This window comes from Urocitellus parryii, chromosome X, assembly GCF_045843805.1.
Source record: "Urocitellus parryii isolate mUroPar1 chromosome X, mUroPar1.hap1, whole genome shotgun sequence".
Lineage (NCBI taxonomy): Eukaryota > Metazoa > Chordata > Mammalia > Rodentia > Sciuridae > Urocitellus > Urocitellus parryii.
The window spans coordinates 112,722,518-112,746,169 of NC_135547.1; the positions used below are offsets into that span (position 1 = coordinate 112,722,518).

At 48.5% G+C, this 23,652-nt stretch overlaps 3 protein-coding genes across 9 annotated transcripts in view; 2 read left to right on the forward strand and 1 right to left on the reverse strand.

The window, feature by feature from the left end:
* The first annotated feature begins 1,064 nt into the window (after positions 1 to 1,064).
* Positions 1,065 to 12,421, forward strand: Arx (aristaless related homeobox). Its single transcript, XM_026413757.1, has 5 exons — positions 1,065 to 1,469; positions 3,179 to 4,055; positions 6,642 to 6,687; positions 9,379 to 9,707; positions 11,964 to 12,421. Exons 1-5 carry the CDS (start codon positions 1,274 to 1,276, stop codon positions 12,202 to 12,204), a joined length of 1,689 nt encoding a protein of 562 aa, XP_026269542.1. The 5' UTR covers positions 1,065 to 1,273; the 3' UTR covers positions 12,205 to 12,421.
* Positions 12,422 to 13,363: 942 nt separating this feature from the next.
* LOC113200355 (uncharacterized) overlaps positions 13,364 to 23,652 on the forward strand; it is a 230,240-nt gene continuing 219,951 nt past the window's right edge. For 5 of the 7 annotated variants that reach the window (XR_013342571.1, XR_013342569.1, XM_077793908.1 and 2 more), the window contains exon 1: positions 13,364 to 13,568. Coding sequence is in view for 3 of the 7 variants with exons in the window: in XM_077793908.1 (XP_077650034.1) it covers positions 13,562 to 13,568 (7 nt within the window). In the remaining 4 variants the exon portion in view is untranslated. Of the gene's footprint in view, positions 13,569 to 14,899; positions 15,252 to 20,628; positions 20,714 to 23,652 lie in introns of those variants that run through there. The other 2 variants (XR_013342570.1, XR_003303043.1) reach the window with 2 other exon arrangements.
* Positions 20,625 to 23,652, reverse strand: part of Pola1 (DNA polymerase alpha 1, catalytic subunit) — a 291,393-nt gene continuing 288,365 nt past the window's right edge. The window contains exon 37 of the mRNA XM_077793905.1: positions 20,625 to 20,770. Within this exon, the coding sequence (XP_077650031.1) occupies positions 20,625 to 20,770 (146 nt within the window). The remainder of the gene's footprint in view (positions 20,771 to 23,652) is intronic.

Sequence of the window (23,652 nt, forward strand, 5' to 3'; positions counted from 1 at the left end):
GCGAAAGAAGCTGTTTGAGAAGAAATGTGCTCTGCCTATAGCTAACCTCTCCCACCTTTGCTAATGCGAGCCAGGTCATGAGAATTCAGAATTTTAGGTGCTTAGATTTGGTTGAAGTCTAATCTGTGTTCTCTTCCACACTAGGGAGTTCAGAGACCTCCGCAGGTTCCACTACCCGGGTGATATTCGAGGGTGAACAACCTAGTGGTGACCAGCTGAGATGAGTTTGGGAAAAGAGGAAGGAGAATCAAGGGAGAAGGGGGTGACTCCCAGACCCGTCCCTAGTCGCCCCCTCCTTGCGGCTACAGCCGCTGGTCCCTTTCCACCCTGTAAGTGCTCTAGAGAAGGCCGAGTGTGGTTGGCACAGCTTTATCTTTAACGGGGCTTCTTCTCGTTCTAGAGTTAAAAATCTGAGAGGAGAGCAGTGCGAGACGCTATTAATAAGAGAACAACAGCGAGGCTCTGGGTGAAGACAAACAGCCAAACAGCACAAGGCGTTGGGCCACAAGACAAAACCAAACGCCCCGAAGGCAGATGTCTGCTCACGGCCCTCACCCTGACACCTCGGAGGTCCGCCAGCCTAGAGAGGATGATGACTGAGCACCCATGAGGTCAAAGCGCTGTCCCGGCTGCAATAACGGCTTTGAAAACTGTCAGGTCTGTCTGAACATGAACCAGCAAGGTCCTTGGGCTGGTGGGATGGGCGCGTGACGCCCAAGTGGCACTCAAAGACCGGGCATCCTAATGAGCAAGAGCTTTGGGCCAACCCTAAAGGTTTAAAGAAGGAAATGAAGGAAAAGGGTAGCAAACATAGAAAGTTGTTAACCTAAAAAAAAGAGTGAGAGAAAGAAAAGAAAATTGACTCTGGTGGTGCCCGCTGCTACACCTCCCCCCGCCCCCAAACCCGCTGGCCCCTATGAAATCCAGTCCCGGCTTTGTATTGCGCCCGCAGCCCGACGCAGCCCGGCCTCTAGCGAGAGCCAATCAGAAAGCGCCTCTCAGCACGTGGAGGAGAGAGACTCCAGAGCTCCGCGCCCGCTGCTCACTACACTTGTTACCGCTTGTCCTGAGCGCGGAGAGGGCGAGCTCAGGCTGCGAGCAGGGGCGGGAGCCGGCAGCCGGCAACCGAGAGAGACAGAGAGGCACAAAGATCGCAATAATATCCGTTAAAACCAGCCATCTAACCCCACCCACAACACACACCCATCCATCCCACCCGCCGGGAGAGACAGCCAACAGTCCGCTCTCTGCGCCCAGGGAAAAAGCCCCAACCATGAGCAATCAGTACCAGGAGGAGGGCTGCTCCGAGAGGCCCGAGTGCAAAAGTAAATCTCCAACTTTACTATCCTCCTACTGCATCGACAGCATCCTGGGCCGGAGAAGCCCGTGCAAAATGCGGCTGCTGGGAGCCGCGCAGAGCTTGCCTGCCCCGCTGGCCAGCCGCGCTGACCAGGAAAAGGCCGTGCAAGGTAAGGCTGCACCCATCAGGCACCTGCAAGGGGCACTGGGCACTGGATGTTTGATGTTCGGGAGCCAGGGGCCTGGGGGGTTGTGAAGTTGGAGTGGAAGAAAGGAGAGGGGACAACTCTGAGGCCTGGTGCCTCAAAGAGCAATGAATATCTCACTGGGGGCTGTCTCTCCCTCCCTATGCTTCCAGAGAAAGCAGAAGCCCAGCTTCGCTTTGGGACTTTGTAGATTATCGGCCGCGTTAGTCTTTAGATAGTTTAAATACCCCTTTTGTTGGCCTTGGGTGTACTCTGAAGAGAGCTGATGTCGCAGAAATAGCAGATGCTCTCTTAGACCCTCATGGAAACAACTTGATGAAGACAAGAACCCCAAACGCTGGTGAATGGGGGTCTCCAGGCAGGGTGAGCCCTTGGCCTTTTCTCTTTAGAAAATTTCTTTTCACATGGTGTTTTCCTTTTTTTTTTTTTTAATTGTACATTACTTGTGATCTCTTAACCAAGCTTTCCAAAAAAAAAAAAAAAAAAAAAAAAACATTTCCCTGGGATTTCCCCAATGCTCTTTATTGTATTTAAAATTTATGAAATGTGTGGCTTCTGGGTGCTGTTTTTTCTCTGCTTTGTTATTTTTTAAAGAATTGAGCTGTTGAGATGTTTAAAATGTTTTATTTTCTAAAATTAAAAATTGCAGAACAACTGTCGTTTTGCCCCGAACCTGTTACTCTCAAGTTTCGCCTTAAGCTGGAATGCAGAGGTATAGCTAGGAAAGAACTGTTCGTTTCTTTTAAAATTTGAAACCCGTGGTCCAGCCACAATGCTGCTTGGAAAACAGGACCTGATGGTGGAGAAGGGGCCGATTAAAATAAAACTGACTTTTTCCTTTTCTTTTTTTAGCCTGAAGTGGCACCTGTGCCAGCCACTTCCTCGAAGGGAAGGAGCGGCCTGTGCCTGTTGCACCCCCCTCTCTGTCCCGACTCCAGGCCTTTCCCAGCACATTTTTGCCAGGATTATTTTTCTTTGCCATTTTGTGTAAGGACCCCGGCCCCTCCCGCTGTGAACTGTTGGGGCGCGGCCTTAGCTCTGGGCCACACGGCTTCTTCGCCCCGCAGGGGTCGCCCCCGGGGCAGCGCCCCTCTTACCAGCCCGCGCCCCTGTGGCGGAGCAGCGGGCAGAGGTCGTGCGCAAAGTTTTCAGAGTACTGGCAATTTTTTAAAAAGTTATTGGATGTTTCGGATGGTCCCCTGGCCCAAATGTGAAGAAAAAAAGAAGTGGGAGAGTGGGCGAGGGCAAAGAGAAAGGAATGAAAGAAGAAAGGGAGGAGAAGAAGGGAAAGCACGCAAAAAGATAAAGGAAAGGGGAGAGAAAGCGAAAGAGATAAGGAAAGGAAGAGGGGAGAAAGAAGGAAGGCAAGGAAAGAAAAAAGGGAGGGAGGGAGCGAGAGGAATAGATAAGGAAAGGGGAAATAAATGGCAGAGTGAACGAGGGAAGGGAAAGAGGAAGAATGGGAAAAAATAAGGAAACAAGAGAAAGAGGGGCAAAGAAAGAAGAAAGGGCAAGAAAAGTGGGGAAGCCGGCCAGTCGGAGCCTGGTGGACCTGGGGCTGTGTGTGCCTAAGCATAGGCACGAAGGGAGTTGCAGAGGGTTGGCCACATGCGGTGGTTCTGGCGGGGACGCCCTGGCCCACTGGCTCGCTGACTACTCTCCCTTGCCCGCAGGCTCCCCCAAGGGCAGCGGTGCCCCGTTCGAGGCAGAGCTGCACCTGCCGCCCAAGCTGCGGCGCCTCTATGGCCCAGGCGGGGGCCGCCTCCTCCAGGGCGCCGCGGCGGCGGCGGCAGCGGCGGCGGCAGCGGCAGCCGCGGCGGCCACGGCCACCGCGGGTCCCCGGGGGGAGGCCCCTCCACCGCCACCGCCAACCGCGCGGCCGGGGGAGCGGCCGGACGGCGCTGGGGCCGCGGTGGCCGCGGCCGCCGCGGCCGCCGCCGCCTGGGACACGCTCAAGATCAGCCAGGCGCCGCAGGTGAGCATCAGCCGCAGCAAGTCGTACCGCGAGAATGGGGCGCCCTTCGTGCCGCCGCCGCCTGCGCTGGACGAGCTGGGCGGCCCGGGGGGTGTTGCGCACCCTGACGAGCGCCTTGGCGCGGCCGGCGGACCCGGCAGTGCCCCAGCGGCGGGTGGCGGCGCGGGCGCTGAGGACGATGAGGAGGAGCTGCTGGAGGATGAGGAGGATGAGGAGGAGGAAGAGGAGCTGCTGGAGGATGATGAGGAGGAGCTGCTGGAGGACGATGCCCGCGCGCTGCTCAAGGAGCCCCGGCGCTGCGCAGTGGCCGCTACCGGTGCCGTGGCCACAGCTGCTGCCGCCGCTGTGGCCACCGAGGGCGGGGAGCTGTCGCCCAAGGAAGAGCTGCTACTGCATCCAGAGGACGCTGAGGGCAAGGACGGCGAGGACAGCGTTTGCCTGTCCGCGGGCAGCGACTCGGAGGAGGGGCTGCTGAAGCGCAAGCAGAGGCGCTACCGCACCACGTTCACCAGCTACCAGCTGGAGGAACTGGAGCGAGCCTTCCAGAAGACGCACTATCCCGACGTCTTCACCAGGTATAAGCGCAGGATGGTCACGGTGGCAATGGCAATGGCGGGAGGGCACGCGCGGGACTCTGAGAGGGCTGACAGGAAGGGAGGGGCCCCAGACTCTAGGCAGTCACTTTGCTCTTGACTTTGCCGAGGAGTGCCTTTCCAAACACCTACCTTTGCTCATCTAAAACTACCCACTCCCTCACCCCCATTCTGGGCTTTAAGTTTAAGCTGGGATAGTTTCTCTTCTTCCTAAGGTAGTTCCAGTTTAAAATTTCCCAATTACAAGTTTCAGTTCAAGGAAAAGAGCCTTTCCTTAGAGCACCAGACTAAGCCACTTTGGGGAGGCACGCACACGCATTGCTTAGGGCTTTTCAGTCCTCGCCAGGTCCCCGGAGAGGTGCAGGGAGTACTACCCGCGGTCACTCGGCAGAATAGAGAAAGGGCTATTTTTGGCCACTGTACTGTGCGCTCATCATCCCTGCCTGGTGTCCCAGGAGTCTGGTGGGTATCGGTTACACTGTTTGCAGTGAGTCTGGAGCCCAGTGCCTGCAGAGGAGGTCTTTAAAAAGATCCGAGTACTGTCATTTGAGGACTCCTGAAATAACCGAAGGAAGTCGGAATTGGACAGTGTTTGGTGTCTCTACACCTGAGTGGCATTAGCCAGAGTCTCCCGCTCTGGTCTCTGTCCTCCCCCCAGATTAACCCAGTGTGTGTTTACTGTAAACGGGTTTTCTCAACAGACAATGACTAATGGAAGCCCGGCAAAGAGGCAAGTAGTTGGGGAAAATTTTCTTTGGACAAGTGTCCAAGCCGGCTTGCGAGGTGGTTGTTGCTCTATTTCCCACTTGCTCTGAGTTTTGGGGGTGGGGGAAGATGTGCTTTTGGGATAACTGAGACTCAGCTGATCTGGGGGTGCCCGCAGGTGGGAGCCTTTCTCTCCCACCCCAAGGCCAATGTTTCAGCTCAGCTGAAGAGGAGCCAGGGTTAGGGCAAACTTCCTCCATGAAGAGAAAGGGAACCGGTGTCTGCCTGGCGCAGGACTTGTCAAGCAAGCAGCTCCTTCGCAGGAAACGTGTGTAGATTTTCAACGTGCATTTTAGAGAAACTTGCCTGTCCCTTTGAACTAGAGGATACATTTCTTCTTAGGAACCAGAAGGCCTGAATCAACTCCAAATTATAGTTGGTCTGGCCATTGCCAAACTCCAAACCAGAAGCAAGAAAATATAGAGGATTTAATGAGGGCGTGGGCATTTAAATTTGATTGTCCCTTGAGCTTAACTTGGTCTTCCCCGTTGTCACCTAGTCCCATCCTTATCTTTAAAAAAGGAAATAAATTTAAAAATCAGTGTGTACTATCAAATAGCTCACTAGACCACCGGCTTTTTGCATTTATCAAACATGTGTATTTCAAAAGAAGAAATGAACTGGTGTCAGTTGGTATCCAGGTCCGCCCTTTTTTAGCTAGAGGGGGGGGCAAAGTGCGTGAGGAGGAGCCGCTCCTCTCTGCTACCCCACCCCCACCTCTTACCAGCCTAGGAGTCAGCCCCTTGGCGCCAGCCAGAAGTGTAGATTTAGATTTGCTAGTCAGAAGTGTAGATTTAGATTTGCTAGTGCTCACTGTAACAGGCGGCAAAGCAAAGCGCTTAGAGAACCGATTTTCTCCAGGTGCTGAAGTTTCAGGTGTGGACAGGAGGCCTACTGGCAGCGCAGAGCCAGGGCTCCAGGCTCGGGCAACCCGGGCTCTTTCATATTAGCGAGCGGAGAGCCAATTATTCTCTGCGCGCTCATATTTTAGGTAAACAGGTCGTAAGCCATTTTACAGCATCTTAATGGTTTCCTATTTGCCTTAATTGTCGCAGTAATAACTGCAATGACGGGGTAGGGTTTCAGCTAAATTGACTTCCCCTGAGATGGGCAGGGTTTGTAGTGGGCACTGGAGTCAGGAGGTACGCAGAATTTTGTTTAATCGAAAAATTACCCCACTGAACTCTTAACAAGCTTAACATATCTCCAGAGGGTAATAGGGACTGTGACCTAAGGGGGTAAGGGAGGGAGGAAGGCGGGGGAGAGAGAGATGGGGGAAAGGCAGAGAACTGAAAAGGGGAGAGAGAAAAAGAGGAAAGGGGAGGAGATACATTTTTTAAAGGAAAAAGGCAGAATGAAACCAAGAGGGCAGAAAAATATTTCTTTAGGTGAGTGTTGAGCTCTTCCTGTGTTTAGTATTAGGACAAAACAATACAAGAACTGTGATGACTATGTGTGTGTGGTTGTGTGTGTGTGTATACACACACGTGCATGCACGTGTATGAGAGTATTTTCTGTCTAACTCTGGCCTAAGGGAGAGAGAGAATCCATGTGTCCAAGTTTGTAGAATTATAGACCAAGAAGCCATCCCTGTCACACTTGAGTATGTTATATAATATTCTATATCTAGCAATATGTTGTGGTTTTATGCCTTCAATCAAATAGTAGGCACTCCAGTGGTGAAGAGATGACATGCTCATGTACTGGGGTGGAGCAGGCAGGCAGGGGACTGGAGGAGGGAAAGTGGCTGAGAGGGAGTTGCTGGGGCCTGTAGTGACCTATCTGTGTGTTGCTTTCTTATAGGGAGGAACTGGCCATGAGACTGGACTTGACTGAGGCCCGAGTCCAGGTGAGCTGTAAACAGGGAAAAAGGGAGGGAAGAAGGCTAGGGGATAAATGGAAGAGAGATATGGGTTAATGAACTGGGGGGCTGTGAGAGCCCCTTCATAACAGGAAGAGAAGCATAACCAGAAAAGTAGATCCAAGCACTGACACACACAAAGATATTTAAAAATTAAGACTTGGGAGGTGGGAGAGTAATATTTCTGGGTTTAGGAGCCTGAGAAAGGAGTCCAAGTTCAGAACAGGGGTTTTATAGTCTCTGAGACTACAGTTCAGGAGTCCCCAGTCCCAAGGCTCCTATAGAAAACAATCCATGATCCGACTTCTCCTGATTGAAATAATGGGATGGAGCATGGATTTGGTTGTTAGACAAATCCGCTCAGCTCCAAGCAGGTATTTGGCTGCGATTAAGTCTCCAATTGGGCTTCATAAAAGCCCACTTAGTGCTAGAACAAACAGGGCCATTTGAAGGCAAAATGCTGTTTGATTTCCCCTCCACCCCGCACAAGGAGCTGGCTAATGCTATTTGATTTCCCATTTTTTATAGCAATGAGCCCACATTGATCTAATAGGGAGTGAGTGCAATGCTATTAAAGGTGTTTGCAGCCCCATACCAGAGTGCATTTCCGAACCCAGGCCTCATAACCAAAGAGACGATCAACACCAGGCAGCCCCGATGGCCAACAGAAAACAGATGTCCCTGGGTTAGGAGCTGAGTGAATCACTTTACAGTCAAAATCAAGCGCTGATAAAGCACAATAAATTCCATATGGCTCATTTAATACACAACAGCTTCTTGCATTAGAGGGCTAATGATGAGGCCTGTCCCCTCCTTTCTGTTGACACATTTCTCCATTGTCAAACAGAGATGTGACAGCAACTCCGCATTTTCAGCTCAGGGGAACAAGTCGTGGGAAAGTTAAATAACTTTTAAAAAGAAAGAGAGCGCCCCCTCCCCTTCTGCTCTCCTCCTATTCACTGGAGAAGATGTAATTAAGTGAATATGAATTATTAGAGTCCTTTCGTTTACCTTTGGGGGGCCTCAGAGGTATTAATTCAATAATGAGGAATTGCAGGGGGACATCTTGATAATTGCAGTTGAGTCTGTAAAGGTTTTCATGTTCTTTAAGGGCATTTTGCCTCCACTGCCCCATTCCCCTCCTTTACTCATTGCAATCATGGTGGCAGGTGGATATTCTCGTCTAGACAGATTTGGATGCACAAAAGCTGCCCACCCAGCCTGGTCCTATCTACAGTCTAACTTTTTCAAGCCTCTGAATCTCCACACTAGAGTGTTTCTGCAATTCACAAATAGATTATTTGAAGGCTGTGGAATGTAATGGATGGGCCCTTTTTCAGCAGAAATTTAAGTAATCAACTGATTTAAGTTCTTGATTTTTCTTGCCCTGGGTGGCTGTCTAGAAGTCAAACCAAGCTTAGTTGCTAGACAACCCCCAGGGTAGATATTTGAAGGAAGTGAATGTCTTTTAAAATGTTAAACATATTCCTCTGGTATAGTTTACATTATATTTTAATATAACTCTGTATAGCCCTGGAGTTCATTCTTAATTTTTAGACTTGTGTGCAGTCATAAACCGAGTTCTAAAGATATTAATGCCTTCAGGGGAGAAGGAGCATATCTTCTCAGCTGTGGGTGTGATAAGCAGGTCACATAAAAATAATCTCATGCTCTTGGGGGTTATTTTTAGATGATGGTAGCTGCCATGTTTCAGGTAAAGGTCTCTATTAAAACTGTTTCTTATTAACAATTAGGAAAATACCTGGCTGAAAACCTCCCCCAAGCCTAGAGCTATCTATTTAAATAACCTATTTAAACCACATTCCCAAAGGGAAATAAAAGACTTATTAGCTCTGAAGGTGGGAAAAGTCTACTTGTAACTTGCCCTCTGATTTCTATATGCTCAGGTATTATTTGTCCATGCCCATTTCATTTTAAGGAGAACTAGCCCCTAAAATATATACCTGTTTGCTAATTATTGTGAACATTTATTTCCTCTCTCCCATCATTTCCCATGCCCTAGAACCCAACACAGTGCACTTAGGTATTCGATAAATATTTCTACAAAGAATAAGTGAGCCTCCTTCCTGCTTTCCATTTCAGTACAGAGCAGGGATTTTGCCAGCTCTTGGGTAAACCTGAGATAGGTGAAAATAGCTGATATGCAGCAAAACAGACCTGTCATTCATCACTTGGTGGCTGCCTATTTTTGAGAGTCACCTCTGAAGGTGCTTTCATTTGCCTTACTCATTCCTCATAACAACCTTATAAAAAAGTTTTATTTTCCCCATTTTATTGTTCCCATTTTACAGATTAGAAAACTGAGATTCAGAGATATATATGTAGCCCACCTGAAGTCGTGCAGCAAGGAAGAGGCAGCCCAGACATTGAAACTTTGGTGTTCCCATGTCTAAATACACTAACCCATTTTCCTTAAACTTAAAGGGCTAATTGGAATACCTGCTACAAATGATTTGCTTGTCCTGTGTTTCCTGCTCTCTTTAAATCTGGGTTCCTTTTCAATCTACTTTGGCCTCAGGTGTGTCAGAGAACAACCCCAGGCCAAAGAGAGACCAGATGGGCCTGGGCACTGTAGAAGGGAGGGAGGGGCCGCGGCGCGGGGAAGGGTCTAGTAAGTGCCCAGAGCCATGCTGACCCCAGGCTTTCTGCACCTTACAGGTCTGGTTCCAAAACCGTCGCGCTAAGTGGCGCAAGCGGGAGAAGGCTGGTGCGCAGACCCATCCCCCGGGGTTGCCTTTCCCCGGGCCGCTCTCGGCCACCCACCCGCTCAGCCCCTACCTGGATGCCAGCCCCTTTCCCCCGCACCACCCTGCGCTAGACTCAGCTTGGACGGCTGCTGCCGCTGCCGCCGCCGCCGCCTTCCCGAGCCTACCTCCGCCTCCTGGCTCGGCCAGCCTGCCGCCCAGCGGGGCGCCGCTGGGCCTGAGCACTTTCCTGGGAGCCGCCGTGTTCCGGCACCCGGCATTCATCAGCCCAGCATTCGGCAGGTAATGCATGGCCTCAGTCTCTCTCATACACACAGAGGCTGAGGTCAGGGAGGTGGCAGGAGACTAACAGGGGGCTACACACATCTTTCTTTGGCCCAGCCTCAAAGACTTAAGCCAAAGAAAATACTCTGTAATTTTGACTTGGAAAAGGAAATGTGGGTTCTTAAGGGAATGACTAGGGACTGAGCAAGAAAGGGGAGAGAGTTGGCAGTAACAACGGTGACAACCAGGAGTGTTCAATGAAAGCTGTAAAGGTACCATTCCAAGGCAGCCAACAGCCTTGGCCATTGGTGGTATGAGTGCCCTCAAGTGTAGACTGCAGAGCAGGGATGACTTCAAGTTTTGCAAAAGTCTTTCCACATGCCCAAAGCCTGGCAGCCTGAGGAACATATTCCTGATCTCCGCCGAGAGCCCTGGAGCGGAGAGCCCTGGAGCCAGGAGGCCCTCTGGGTTCGAAGAATTATTTCTTCTTCCCCAGACCCTATCTTCCTTGTCACTCAAGTGGCCTGCTGCCAATGATACCCCCATATATGCAACCTCCAACCCCCACAGCGGCACAAGACAACGAAATAAAAGAAACAGTTCACCGTATATTATAACTCCCTTTCTTTAAATGAACACCGAGTGATGAAATTTAAAAATCTGTATAATCACACAGACAAAGAAACAAAGGAGGGATGTATTAAGTTGGAAAGTGCAGTGAAAATAAAACTGAATGCAGCTTCAATGATCTCTCTTAGGGAGAACAAAGGCATAATAGATTCATCCAACTGCGCAGCTACTTAACAAAAATCATCTTAGATAAATTTAAAAAAAAAAAGACTAAGTAAAATTAGTGTCTTGTAACAAACCGATAAAATAAACAGCAAGTGCACTGAAGTGAAGTTAGTGACTCAGTTTACCTAGTGGAACCAGCACATGGTACGCCCCCCTCCTCTCACATAATATCATTTCTTTTTGGAAAGAAAAATTAAAGTTTTGGGTCTCCTCCCCACTTTTCCCCTTTGACAAGAAATGACTTCTAAAACCAAGGGAACCACGACTGCAGTACCGGGGTTCAGAGAGGCTGGAAGAGGGTGGTGATGGGGGTAGCAGGAAATGCAGAGTGGGCTTGGGAGGAGGAGCTGGGGCTCCGTGAGCCCAGGTGGGCTCATTTCTAATTGTGGAAATCATGGATTGGCCCGGCGGGGGCTTGGAGCCAGAGCTCTGGGGATTACTGGGAAAGCCTGCAGGCCCCTGAGAGGTGGTGGGGGTGGGGGCCTGGGGCGCAGGTCGGCGGTAAAGTGTGGAAAGGGTGGAAGCACCACGGAGCAATCCCGGCGCCGCCCAGAGGCGGTGGCGCTAGCGCTGGCATACATCCCAGGCTTGGGCATCATCTTGCGCTACGCCCTGGGGTCGCGAGCCTGGGGCTCTCTGGAGCAAGAGGCCGAAAAGGCACAGGCTAAGCGGCGGGAGAGTGTCGCCTCGCTAGGGCGTGGGGCTGCGGGTGGGTCACAGCCGCGTGCCCAGCGGAAATCAACAGGAGGGCGCCCTTCATCCTCACCCCGCCGGTATTGGCCAGACACCCACCTCTTAGTCCCACTCTGGAGGGCGGCTGGGTCTGCACTGGTCCACCGGAAGGTCAGCAAGCAAGGCCACCTTTTCCAGGGTATACATCTTGAGCTGAGAAGGGACGGGGTAGGGGAGAGATATCAAAGTCTTCAGCATAGATCTTAGCTTCCTTCCTTCCTTCCTTCCTTCCTTCCTTCCTTCCTTCCTTCCTTCCTTCCTTCCTTCCTTCCTTCCTCTATCTCTCTATCTCTATCTCTATTTCTCCTCTTTTCTCTCCACGTGATCTCCAGGCAAATAGTTTAATTGGAACACCAGGCCTTGGAATGCACCCCTTTTCTTAAGAGAAAGCACAAAATCCGCCGCAGTTGGACCCTAGGGGTTTTGGCCTCGGGGCCTGCCTCTGGTTGGGGTTCTGGCCCTTCCGGGAATATCTGGTCCTTTATTTTTTTTTATTTTTATTTTTTCCTTTCCGGGTTGAGTCTCTGCTCCGGTAAAGGCCTCCCAGTGTGCTCCAACTTCCACCCGTGCCCTCTGCTACTCCTCAGCTCGCGGCCCACCTGGGGCCTGAGTTGCGGCACCCCTGGGGCTGCGCCCCTCTGCGCCTTCAGCGCCCCTCTGCTCCGCTGGTGTGGCTGAGGGAAAAGCCTTCCCAGGCACTGCACTCAGCTCCCGAGGCCATGACCGCGCTGTTTGCTCTCCCTGCAGGCTCTTTTCCACCATGGCCCCCCTGACCAGCGCGTCGACTGCGGCCGCGCTCCTGCGACAGCCCACACCCGCGGTGGAGGGCGCGGTGGCATCGGGTGCGCTGGCTGATCCGGCCACTGCAGCCGCAGACAGACGCGCCTCTAGCATAGCGGCTCTGAGGCTCAAGGCCAAGGAGCACGCGGCGCAGCTCACGCAGCTCAACATCCTGCCGGGCACCAGCACGGGCAAGGAGGTGTGCTAAAGGCTGCCTTCCACCCTCGCGCCTCCAGGCGCGTCCCGAAAGGTCACCTCACTCAGCACCACTCAAGACCAAATGGAAACAGAGGACCAGCACACTCCCGAGATGGCACTGAGAGAGCGCAGCCGCCTTCGCAGCAGCCTGGACGCGGGCAAGGCAGCCCTTGGCGCTTACGGACGTGGCACCTCCTCGGCTGGCTCTCCACCCGCCCCCGCCCCCGCCCCCGCCCCTGCCCCTGCCACTGCCAACCTCGCTCCAACTCGAACGTCCATTCTCTCCCATTCTTTACTGAAAATATCGGGGAGGTTTTCTCCCCAAGACGCCTGGTATTGAAGTTAAAATGTTAAAAAGCCCAATCTCTTCTCCTGACACCCCACTTAGCTTTTTTTTTAATAGCATTTTTGCGCTCTAAGTTCATCTCCCCAGCGCGGGCCCGGCGTGAAGCCAGGGCCAGGGAAGCGAATGCGAGTCTGTAAGATAGTTAACAGTGCACTTAAAGGAAAGGGGCGTCTTGTTCTTGTTCTCTTCTTTATCATACACCAACCAAGGTTTTTATATCAAACCAAAGGGAAATACTCTGCTAGAATATGGACTGTTGAAGTCACCAAACTGTGATTATTGATTCTGTACATACCATTGTTATTAAAAAAAAAAAGAACAGAGCTTTGTATATTTGAAATGTTATAACGCAATTGCACTCAGCGTGGTATGGTAAAAGTTTGTCCTCCTGTAGATTCTTACTGTGTTGTAGATACGGTAGGGTTCCTAGACAAATATTTATGTACTCAAGCTCTTTATTTAACTTATTAACTGTAGAGGCTTCCGAAACCTTCAAGATAAAGGCAATGGTACAGTACTTTTGTGTAATGTGTAATTGTTACCACTTTTCCTTGCTATCTAGTGGAGAAGTGTCACGCTCAAAATAAAAAAAAATATATGTTTAACAAAAGGAAGTGTGAATGTTCTATGTAGGCGATGAGGGGACAGTAGAAGGGCCCTTGATGGGGGCCAGGGGTGGGTTCCGGCGCCCAGGCACCTCCTGGATTTATCTGCACAAGCATTTTCCTGGCAGAGGCCCCTGGTTTGAATTCAGTCCTCCAAGGGATCGGGTTTCCTACAAAGGTTAAGGACGCAGCCGCTGTGCTTTCACACTCATCTCAACTTCCCTGGTCGTGTCACAGCTGGAACTTGGGGTCCTAGGCTATGGAGGTGGGGTGGGTTTTATGGTAGGTGGGGGTTATGTAGGCGTTGTTGTCGGTGGTGTCAGAAATTTGAAGCGAGAGAGAGTCTTGGATCGGAAGGCTAAGGAAGCTGTTCGTGAAAAGTGCCACGTAGCAAAGAAGTGCGGAGTCCGAGAGAGATGACAGGTAATGGCGAGAGCTAGAAGCCAAGGCGCTGGCTTCCGAGGGGGCGGGCTCCACGGTACACTCACTGGGAGGAGGGAGGGAGGGAGGGGAGGGAGAAAAGAGAGTAAGCGAAAGAGAGTGAGGAGAGAGGGGAAGAGAGAGAGTGAGAAAGAGAGAGCGAGAGAGGGAGAGGGAGAGAGAGGGAGAGAGAGAGAGAAAGAAGAGAGGAGAGAGAGCTCACGCAAGAAAGATGATGGAAAGGCAGCGAGGGGTATCCAAGTGGCAGATCTTAACTCGACAAATGTCATTACATCACTTATCCAGGCATTAGGAAATGTATACATTTTTAAAAATCCAAACAACTCTGGTTTCGTGAGGAGACCCAAACAGATTTGCGATCCTTAACCCGCTCGGCGCACTCCTCCCCGTGGCGGGAACCATAGCTTCCCCCTCCCCAGGGCCCTTCCAGCGCCCCTTCGGGTGACCGCTCGGTGGAAGCCCGCCCGCGGGGGCTGGGTCTCGCCAATGCTCCCAGGGTGATGGGAAAGGGAAGAGAAGCTTAATTAGTTTCAATTTGCAGTAATTAGCGCGCCGGACCTTTGGGGAGAGGGGCAGGCGGTGGGGGGGGGGGGGCTGCCGCGGCGTGACTACCGCGGTTCGCGGAGTAGTTGGGGCCAGCCGTCCCGCCACGCCGCGGGCCATTCGGGGGGCGCGGGCCTGTCTCGTGGCCAGGGCCGGTCGGACTCCTCGTGCGCTCTGGAAGGAGGCGGGCAGGGTCCAGTGGCGACTTGGGGCGCGGCGCGAGTGTACAGGCCGAGGGGAAGGTGTAGGGTCGGGCAGAGGTCAATGGCCCTTTGGGGAGGTGACCAGCAGGCCCAGCAGCTGTGGTGCTCTGGTCCAGACGTCTGGAGGCTCTGCTTGGGGAGTGTTGGGCCCAGCTCGCCCGCCTGAAACTCTTTCTGGGACTTTGGCTTTCGGGTGGGTCCCCTCTATGATGGCCTAGCTGGGGACTCGCCAGGGCGGTACTCACAGGCAGGTGGCCGGCCTGGGGCATGGGAAGGGGCCTCTACCTACACTCCACCTCACACTCCTTTCCCAGGTTTAGTAAGGCTGGGTGGAAACTTTCTAGGGCATTCCTCCAGGCCTGAAAGTCTCAGACCCTCAGATTCCACAGACTCTGCCCTAGGGCAAGCTGCTTCCCTAGGGTGGACAGGGCCGCTGAGGAGGAGATAGCCGAGTGCCAGAGACGCCTGAGGAAAGGAGGGAGTTATTTATTTATTTATTGGTGGTCGATATCAATTTTCCGTTGATTTCAGCTTTTTGTTTAGTAAGGCTTCTTTTTTCCCTTCCAGGCTGCCAGTTGGATGGTATACGAGAAACAGTACCATTCTTCCTGTTAATGAACCCTTTTTTAAGTCATTTTTTCTCATTTGACCCTTCCATGGAGCAGAAGCAAATTGCGTGAAATTACCTCCAAGGATTACATTTATTACTGGCCAATGAGAACCCCTCGCCTTGTTTTACAAACTCTTAATCCTATGTCATTCTGATGCCGAAAACAAGCTGGGTCCTGGGCCTCCTATTCTTTCAACTTTCCCCAGCTGGAGGGACCTCATTCTGCACTTAATATTCCCCATAAATATCACACGCTAAAGACCCCCTGACTTCCAGCAAGTCCACATTAAACATGTGACATGTCACGCATGACAAACTCTGAGTATCTTTTCAAAGCAGCATTAAAAGCAAAGAAACCAATTTTCTTCTCCTTCCAAACCTCCCCAAGTGCTGAATGATGGGGATTGGAAAGAGCCACTGGAGCGTACTTAGGGGGATTTTATGAGATTTTCCAGAATGATTTAATCTTATTGTGAGCATTATTAATGAATGGCAACCCAATTTGGCCCCAATATCTGGGAACTCAGTCACAATGCTGGGAGCGGCTGACCCCACCCCCAACCTTAAGCAAACCTCTTCCACCATGGAGGAGGACATGTGGAGCCCTGGGGTGTCCAGGAGAGTCCAGTTCATGGCATGACTGTCTCCTATCATGCCCAGGGCAGAATGGCCCAACACCTGCTTTCCCATTGCCACCCCCACAGTATTTTTGGGGAAAGGGTGATTGGAAGCCCTATTAGGGCCTCTGTGGGAAGATTGAGGAAAAAGGGTAAGTTAATTTGCTACATTTTCACACAGGTTAACCAGATCCGGAGGAGGCATTTGGCATATTAGCAAAAGTGTTCTTCAGTCACCCATGGTCTAGGCTGTGGGCAGTGGTGAGGGCAGACATCTTAAGTGTCTGGTGAGGAAGTTAGCAAGAGGATGAATTAGGATGAGTGATTGTTGAAGGGAAACTCAGTCTTAACCTAAAGTTACTGGGATTGGGCCCTAATCAATTCCCCTTTCTTGTTACTGCCCCTCCTGATTGGGGCAAACATTCATTATTGTTGCATTTGATTTATAATACCAAGAGTCAAAGCACCTGTAGTTCTCTGTTTAGTATGGTTTTGAGTGTGGAGATCTTTCTAGGATAGAAAAAAAGGGCTGATGTTGGAGGAGAGGAAATTATACATGGGTTAGCCTAACTTGCTTTTAGAGGAAAAAAAATGTACATGAGCATGTGTGTATGTGTATACACAAAAGTGAGTGTGTCTGAATGAAGGGGGTCTTAAATGGAGCCTAAAATGGTATTTTGGAACAGAGAGTTCCCCAGAGCAACTGCATATTTAACTGACAGTGGCAGCCTGGCTGGGGGGCGGGGGAAAAGAAAACCCGCTACCTGACAGGGGGGAAAAAGCATTTTTCAAAGGAAAAAGTAGTGTTGTCCCTGGACGTTATTAACGGTCCAGTTTGAAGTATACATTTTTTTCCTTTAAAGAAAAGGGAGCGATTACCAGTTATACATTAAGAAATGTCATTCAGTCATTTTTATTCATTCTCCGGAAATCTTCGTAAAAGCCTGAATCATACTTCTACAAGCAGCAATTTTGTTAATCCAGGGGGTTATTACTCTGGGCCCTTATTAGGTTCTACACCACTGCCAAGCAATCCTATAACCCTCTCAAAAGAAGTTTACCTCCCTGTTATAAAACCAGTAGTGGTATTTATACTGTGCAATAATTAGTGTATTACTTGAATCCACTAACACGTTCATTTTATCTCTGCACAAAACCTCTAGTCTGCTTATAGAAAGCTTGTGCCTCCTTTGGTGCTGTTAAAGTGGTGAAAGAGTGAATTGAAGGCTGGTTGCACTTTCTCCTTTTGCCTCGCCTTAATTCCCATCTCTTTTTGCTCTCATCCAATTAGCACAGTGTATTAAGCGGTTTATCATCTCATAGTCAGCTATTGAGAGAAACAAGGCGAGCACTTTGCAATAGAACCTGCGCTCCTTTGACACCCTCAGGTACTTACATATTCCACTGCGCTATGAATAATAGAGGAAGAATGGAGCGCTAATTCCCTCATCAAAGAATGCCTTGTCTGCTGCTTTGCTCAACAACACCATTCTGATCAAAAGAAAAGCAATAAAGCTTAGCATAACAAAACGAAACCTACTTATTAGCTTAGTGGTTAAATTAATGCAGAGCCGCTGCTATTCAAAACCAAGGTTTGAAAACAGCCTCCAACAACCTGATAATGCTGCCTTCGGGATGAAGGAATTTTAATCTGAAATTTGAGGCTGGCTCAGATGAGTTAATCTATTAAACTGCTATAAGGAAGCTCTACCACAAACCGTTCAATTAAGAAATATTTAGGTGAGGGGAGAGAGAGAGAAAGAGAGACAGACAGACAGATATGAGGGAAAGGGAGAGGGAGAGAGAAAAGAGAGGAAAATGCAGCTTCAAATTTGGAATGGCAGCATCAAATAGCATGTAATTGAGGGGCCGAGGATCCTGACAAGAGGGTCTGAGGCTTAATGTTTTTCATAAAACCCTGACAAAGATAAGGAAATCTGTTTTTGGAGTTTTCTTGTTTTTGCATCTTCTGCCAAACTCACTTTCAATGATGTTTGAAAAAATGTGTCTCAAGGTGTGTATGTGTGTGTGTTGGCTTTAAGAGGTGGCAAAGGTTGGAGAAAGGGGTGGTGGTGAAGGACAGTGAATTCATTCCCTTTCAGCATCTGAACTCTAATCTGCAAACTTTGATTAGCCCCCACATCCTGTGCAAGCCTTAAAATTAACTCCATCTATTTTTCAGTCAAATTAAAATTTTACAGGCCTCTTCTATCTACCTTCATATGAAGGAGAGTTGAGGGTTAGTAAACTGTGCTCAAGACAAGCTGATGTGCAAGGATCTGTTGTAGGTTAGATCTTAGTTCCTAAATTAAATTAAATAGAACAGGTGTCCTTTTCAGGGGCATGGGGCTCTAAGCACAGCAGGGTCCTTTTAGAGTACCATTTCCCAACTGGCTCAGATAGATTTTAACCCAGAGGTCTGGCCCACACAATGTTTCAAATTTTGTTCTAAAATATCAGTTGCGAAGGTTTAGGAATAAAGAAACTTTATGGAATAGTCAGGTTCTTGGCTTCTCTTAAAAACTGCACCACGTGGCTGCTCTGGGTCCTGTCCCTCTTCGTATTACTGCTGCCCCTTTTAAACAATCCAGACCCCTGGGTAGCATGAATCTAGCTTATTCCATTCATTCTCTTTTAGCATTTAAGACCTATGCCAGAGAGCCCCATGGAGAAAGATGGGTAGGCAGCTTTCTCCCCTTAAAAGCAGTGGGCAACATATCTGCACCAATTCTACCCAGTATGCTATCAATCAAGGCAAAGGAAGGAGTAGTGACCTTTCTCAGAGAAAAGCGAGTAGGTGATATTCCAATCTTCCAACAGAGATCCATTGTAATTCTTCAAGTTGCAGTTTCCATAAAGTTCTGGAATCCTGAGGTACCTCTTTTTGGTGACTGTACTTAGAAATGTCTGATTTTCTATAGATCTTCTATATAAGTGGTCCCTACCCTCATAGTGATTACAATCTAGAGGCAGTGACAAGAAATAAACTAGTGAGGCATTATTTAAGTCTTTTGGAGTTTCTAGATGACCAAGTTCAGGATAATTCTTATAATCAATGTAATTCCAGGACTCAGAAATTAAGGAAAATATGCCTTCTCTTTAGAAAGTGAGTGGGGGAGTGGCTCTAGAAGCATCCATGGAGAACTATCTCTATAAACTTATATAATAGCAATTATCAGAATTGACCAAAGGAGCAATAAAATCACATCAATCCCTTAGTTTCCTCCAACTTGTAACTGACTGCAGAGCTTTTAGTACCAATTAATTAATCAACAGGAACCTAATCCCAAAGTATTTCTACTTTGAACTTGAGTGTAAGAGCAAGAGGACAGGAGATAGGTAAGAGACTGAAGGGAGAAGGGAGGGAGCAAAAAGAGAAGGCAAAGCCAGATTGAAAGGTGGCTTCATCTCCACTACTTAACAAGTATTCCTTCCCTAGGGGACCTTTATGTTTGGTGCCTTTCTCCCAGGGAGAAAACAAATGAGCTTTGTTTTTCAAGAGACACCATGGAGCTCCTGGCTTAACTCCCTTTGGTTGTACAAGTCCACAAAGTCACATTAGAAACCATACCTTATGTCTGTCTCTCTTTGGTGCTGGGGATCAAACCAGGGCCTTGTGCATGCTAAGCACTGCTCTACCCTGAGCTATTATAACACCAGGCCCCATACTTCACCTTTTTGTGTGTGTGTGTGTGCTGGGGATGGAACCCACACGCTAGGCAAGCACTCTACCACTGAGCTATACTCCCAGAGCTTGCATCTTATCTCTTAAAGGATCCAAAGTCCACAGAAATTTTCCTGAATTCTAAAATTCAGAACATTCAAAGGCCTTGCCATTTGCAATAATCTATGAGCTGGGTTCTAATCTCAGTTGCAATGAAAAAAAGTGGGTTGAGGTTTGGGAAGGGGGTAGCCTTCAGTCAAACAGTATTCCTTGCTGTCCCTGTAGTCAATTGTTTGTGCCCAATAAGAATTCATTGCAATTGCTTTCCCTTTAGAAAAACTTTATTCTTAAGTATAAAGTACAGCATACTCTCCTTTATAAAAAACACATAGGTAAACATTTTTAAAACACAGCATAGTTATACAAGGGGAAATATATTTTGTTAGTACAATCTTACCAATAATGTAAGAAAGATTGACATATTGAAATACTTTTTGCTGCTGCAAAGCAGGCACCATTCTGAAGAAAATGAAGAAAAATAGCAAGCACCAGGGCCAATTAACCATTCTCCCACTTTGCCAAAAGCAACACATTGATCCTCATCCCAAATGCTACACTTTCTTTTTGCACTGCTAAAGACAGAACTCAGGGTCTCATGCATGTTAGGCAAGTGCACTCTACCACTGGGCTACATCCCCAGCCCTTTGATGTCCTATATTATTTTAAATGTGCTTTCCTGTTGTATAAACTTTTACCTAAACTTTCTATTTAAGTGTGGGTGTGTGTAAATGTAAAACACCTGTTCAGTGTCTGTGTGTGTGTGTTGGATTTTGGAGCAATTCAATAGAGTCCATTCTGTTTATTTTTGAGTGCAAGGATTCTATATCTCCCCTGCCATCCACTACCTATCTGAAAGACAAGACTAAAAAAGACAGCCACTTCTATAGCAAGTAGCTGAGGAATCATCTGAATTTAGACTGTGTTTAATTGGCATGTGAAAAGGCAAAATGTTACTACTGCTCCTGCTGGGCTGCAGAATCCTCTCTTTGGGGAACACCTCTACTACAGCCCTGGGGCAAAGTCCAGGGTCACTTACATCTCAGCCACTTTCAATTAAAATAGCAATTTCCTTCTCCTAGAAACCCAGTTCCCAATATGTTAGGTCTTTAGGGACATGGGGAAGAGCTCAGTGGTATATCATAACATGAAGACGGGATCTTCTTTGATGCATGACAGATGAAATATTTTTGCAATCCCTCCTTCTAGTTCACATCCCACGTGAACATGAGATGCAGTCCTTAAGGGAAAAGCAAGATATCGGAGAAGCAGTTAGGGCCAGAGTAGAGGTGCTCAGGAAGCTGGGATTTGCAACTAGCCCTCCTCATTCGCTTGTGGATTCCCTTAGGACTTCACAGCACAATCGGCGAAGAGTTTGCTGAGGTTCACTTCAGAGTAGCCACTCCAGGACAAGAACTGCTCGGCTGTGTTCTTGAGTTTTCTGTAGTCCTGAAGAACTTTGGGTGTAAAAAACTGCTTCTTCAATTTTTCTAAAGTGAAATAAAAATAAAAGCATTAGAAGTCTCTTCTTCTATGTATGTATAATAGTCAAAATACATTCTACTGTCATGTATAACTAAAAAGAACAAATAAAAAAATTTTAAGTTTCTTCTTTACAGACCATTTGATAGTTCTCAGGCACTAGAAAAGGGAGTATAGATTGGGTCTGCAACTCTATGTTTCTGAGTTCCTCATAATCTTCAGGGTATTCCTAGAGCCAGTCCAATGTTGGGGTGCCCAAGATTCCTCTGTTAAAGCTTGACTTCCTTTTGCCTGCTGGCCTATCACTTCTCAACACAAAGCTGACTTAGTACCTGGGCTGGGGCCACCTTTTACTGATGCGAATCGCAGGTGCACACCCACGTGCAGCAGACAAGGTAAGCTCCACTTTCACAGGCATGCAATTGCATGTGAAGTCTGCATGTGGCTGTAAGTACCTGGTCTCAAAGGAAAGAAGCTATGATTCCTTGTGCCTCCCAACCCATACTCCTCAGATCACTGGGCCTAGTCAGTTTCTCCTAGTCCCTTCTGTCTTCATCTCTCTGCTAAGGGGGACTGCCTGGAGAGTACTTGTCTATTGCCAAGATTTCTTTTTTGCCAATACTGTGTGAACTCACTGTATATAGTGCCCAGGCCTCTGGATCCTGTTACTTCACCCATTCATCCCTGGCTTTCCTGTTCTGAGAAAACAGAAAAACAGCTAGAGACAAGATCCTTCCTTTGCCTCCCCAGAGACTGCTACTTCTGTATTTTATTCTTTGAAAAGAGCAGTAGGGCTGCTATATACATGTCTGATCTTTTCGGGGATCTAACCCTGCCCAGAATGGTTAAGGTGATGCAGTCTTTGTTCAAAGCTGCTCAGGAACCCCATGAGGCATTCTGAGAAGTTGACTCTTTTTTTTTTTTTAATCCCCATTTTATGGCCTAGGAAACTGGAAGGTTAAGTCACCTGCCCAAGGTCACACAAGAAGCAATCAGGGATATAGATATATAACCCCAGCTAGCCAGAACCCCCAGTCCATACTTGGAGTTGAGTTTCACTTCTGACCCCTTGCCCCCAACCCAATGCTCCTGAATAGAGAAAGGTAGGCCCCAGAAATCAGCTGTTCTGGAAGTGAGGGCCCTGGACACCGTGCCAAGGTGCCTGAGGGTGGGGGTGGGGGAAGTGTCCCAGCACCTTGGAATAGGAAAGGATTGGGAAGGAAACACAGAAGGGACAGGATGTCAATCACAGAAAGCAAAACCCCACTGAAGTCCACAAAACCCAGGAAAATGAAAACTCGGTCTCAAGATTTTTGTTCCTTAGTTACACATTCACATTTGTTCTCCACAACCTTTTCTAGATTACATCAATGCCTTTCCAAAAACAGCAACAAAAAGTTTTGTAGAGGATTTAAATGCCCAAAGGGGGTGGAAAAAGAGAGGAAGGAGAGAGAGAGAGAGAGAGAGAGAGAGAGAGAGAGAGAGAGAGAGAGAGAGAGAGAGAGGAGAGAGAGAGAGAGAGATGCATCATTAAGGGACTATAGAAAGACAATTTGAAAGTTCTAATTATCGGAGTCTGAGAATACACAACAAAGGCCCCAAGGCTGCCTCCCGGCAGGCCAGAGCTGCAGGCTGGCAACCCTGTGCATGTGAATGACACAAATGCATCTGATGACTGGGGAGAGCACATTTAAAGAGCTGCGGTAATAAGGAGCAGGGGAGGAAGAGAGGGGACACAGCTCCTGATGTGTTTACCTCCTCTGCTGATGGGATATTGACTTTTCCCACCAGGTTGGTTAGAAAGGGGACTATTTACGCTGCCACACAGCAGAGCTAGAATGACAACCAGCGTCACTCGGTGCTCTTCTTCGTAAAAGACAACTGTGACCGCTAGCATATCCCATAGCCGGTCAATACAGCCCAGGCACCATTCCACGCTGGTGAGAGATGCAGATAAAAGCTCCCACTTGCTTCCCCAATGAGAATGTAATCAATAATGTATGGAAGGTCTTCTAGGAAACAGAACTGGATGAGCTGTCACAGGCCACATCACGGGCAGAGGCTGGGAGGGCAAGAAGTCATCCCTTCTCGTGGTTTTCCTCTTCCCTCTTTAGGCACCTGGGCCACCCACGTTAGGCGTCACATTAAACTGTTACCCTGTTTCCATCAATACTACACCCACCACTTTAGGACTCAGGAGAAAATACAGATGTTAAATGGTGAAAGCCAGTTAACGTGGCCAGTAAAACTCTCTCTCCCTTGCTCTGATTTTTGGAGGCAGCCTACCGGTAAAGATGCCACCCCCACAGGAGCTGCAGTTCAGCACCCGAGGACAACACTGATAAGATTCCAATAGGCCATGAGGCAAGAGGCAGAGATCTGTAGGCATCCCACCAGGGGCCACAGAGATACCACTGGCTGTGTCTGTTGCTGGTTCGACCACTAGCACTGAAAATCCAAACTTTGAAGGAAGATAAGGAAGTGCTCTTCCCCCACACAAACACACCAGTGAAATATACCCTAGTGACTTGAACTATCACATGGAAATCACTCATCTTAATATACCATCAAAGCTCATCTCCTTTTCTTATTCTTTACTGTAAATAACCTTTGAGGATCGTGTATCTAATGTTTACTTACTCTGCTCCTTTCTACATTCTCAGCTTCCTTATGGTTACATAGTAATTATCAAAAATATTCTGTCCCTAAACCCCATGAAAACAATGACAAAAAGGTAGCCTAGATAATAATTATTCACAAAATATTTTTATCAGACAACAAAATGAACAGCTAATTTCAAAGTTATGTTTTACCAATCAGAATCCAAAACCTCAAAATCATGCAAGTTGACTTATTTAAAAGTCATCTGATTGAACAAAATGCTATTTGT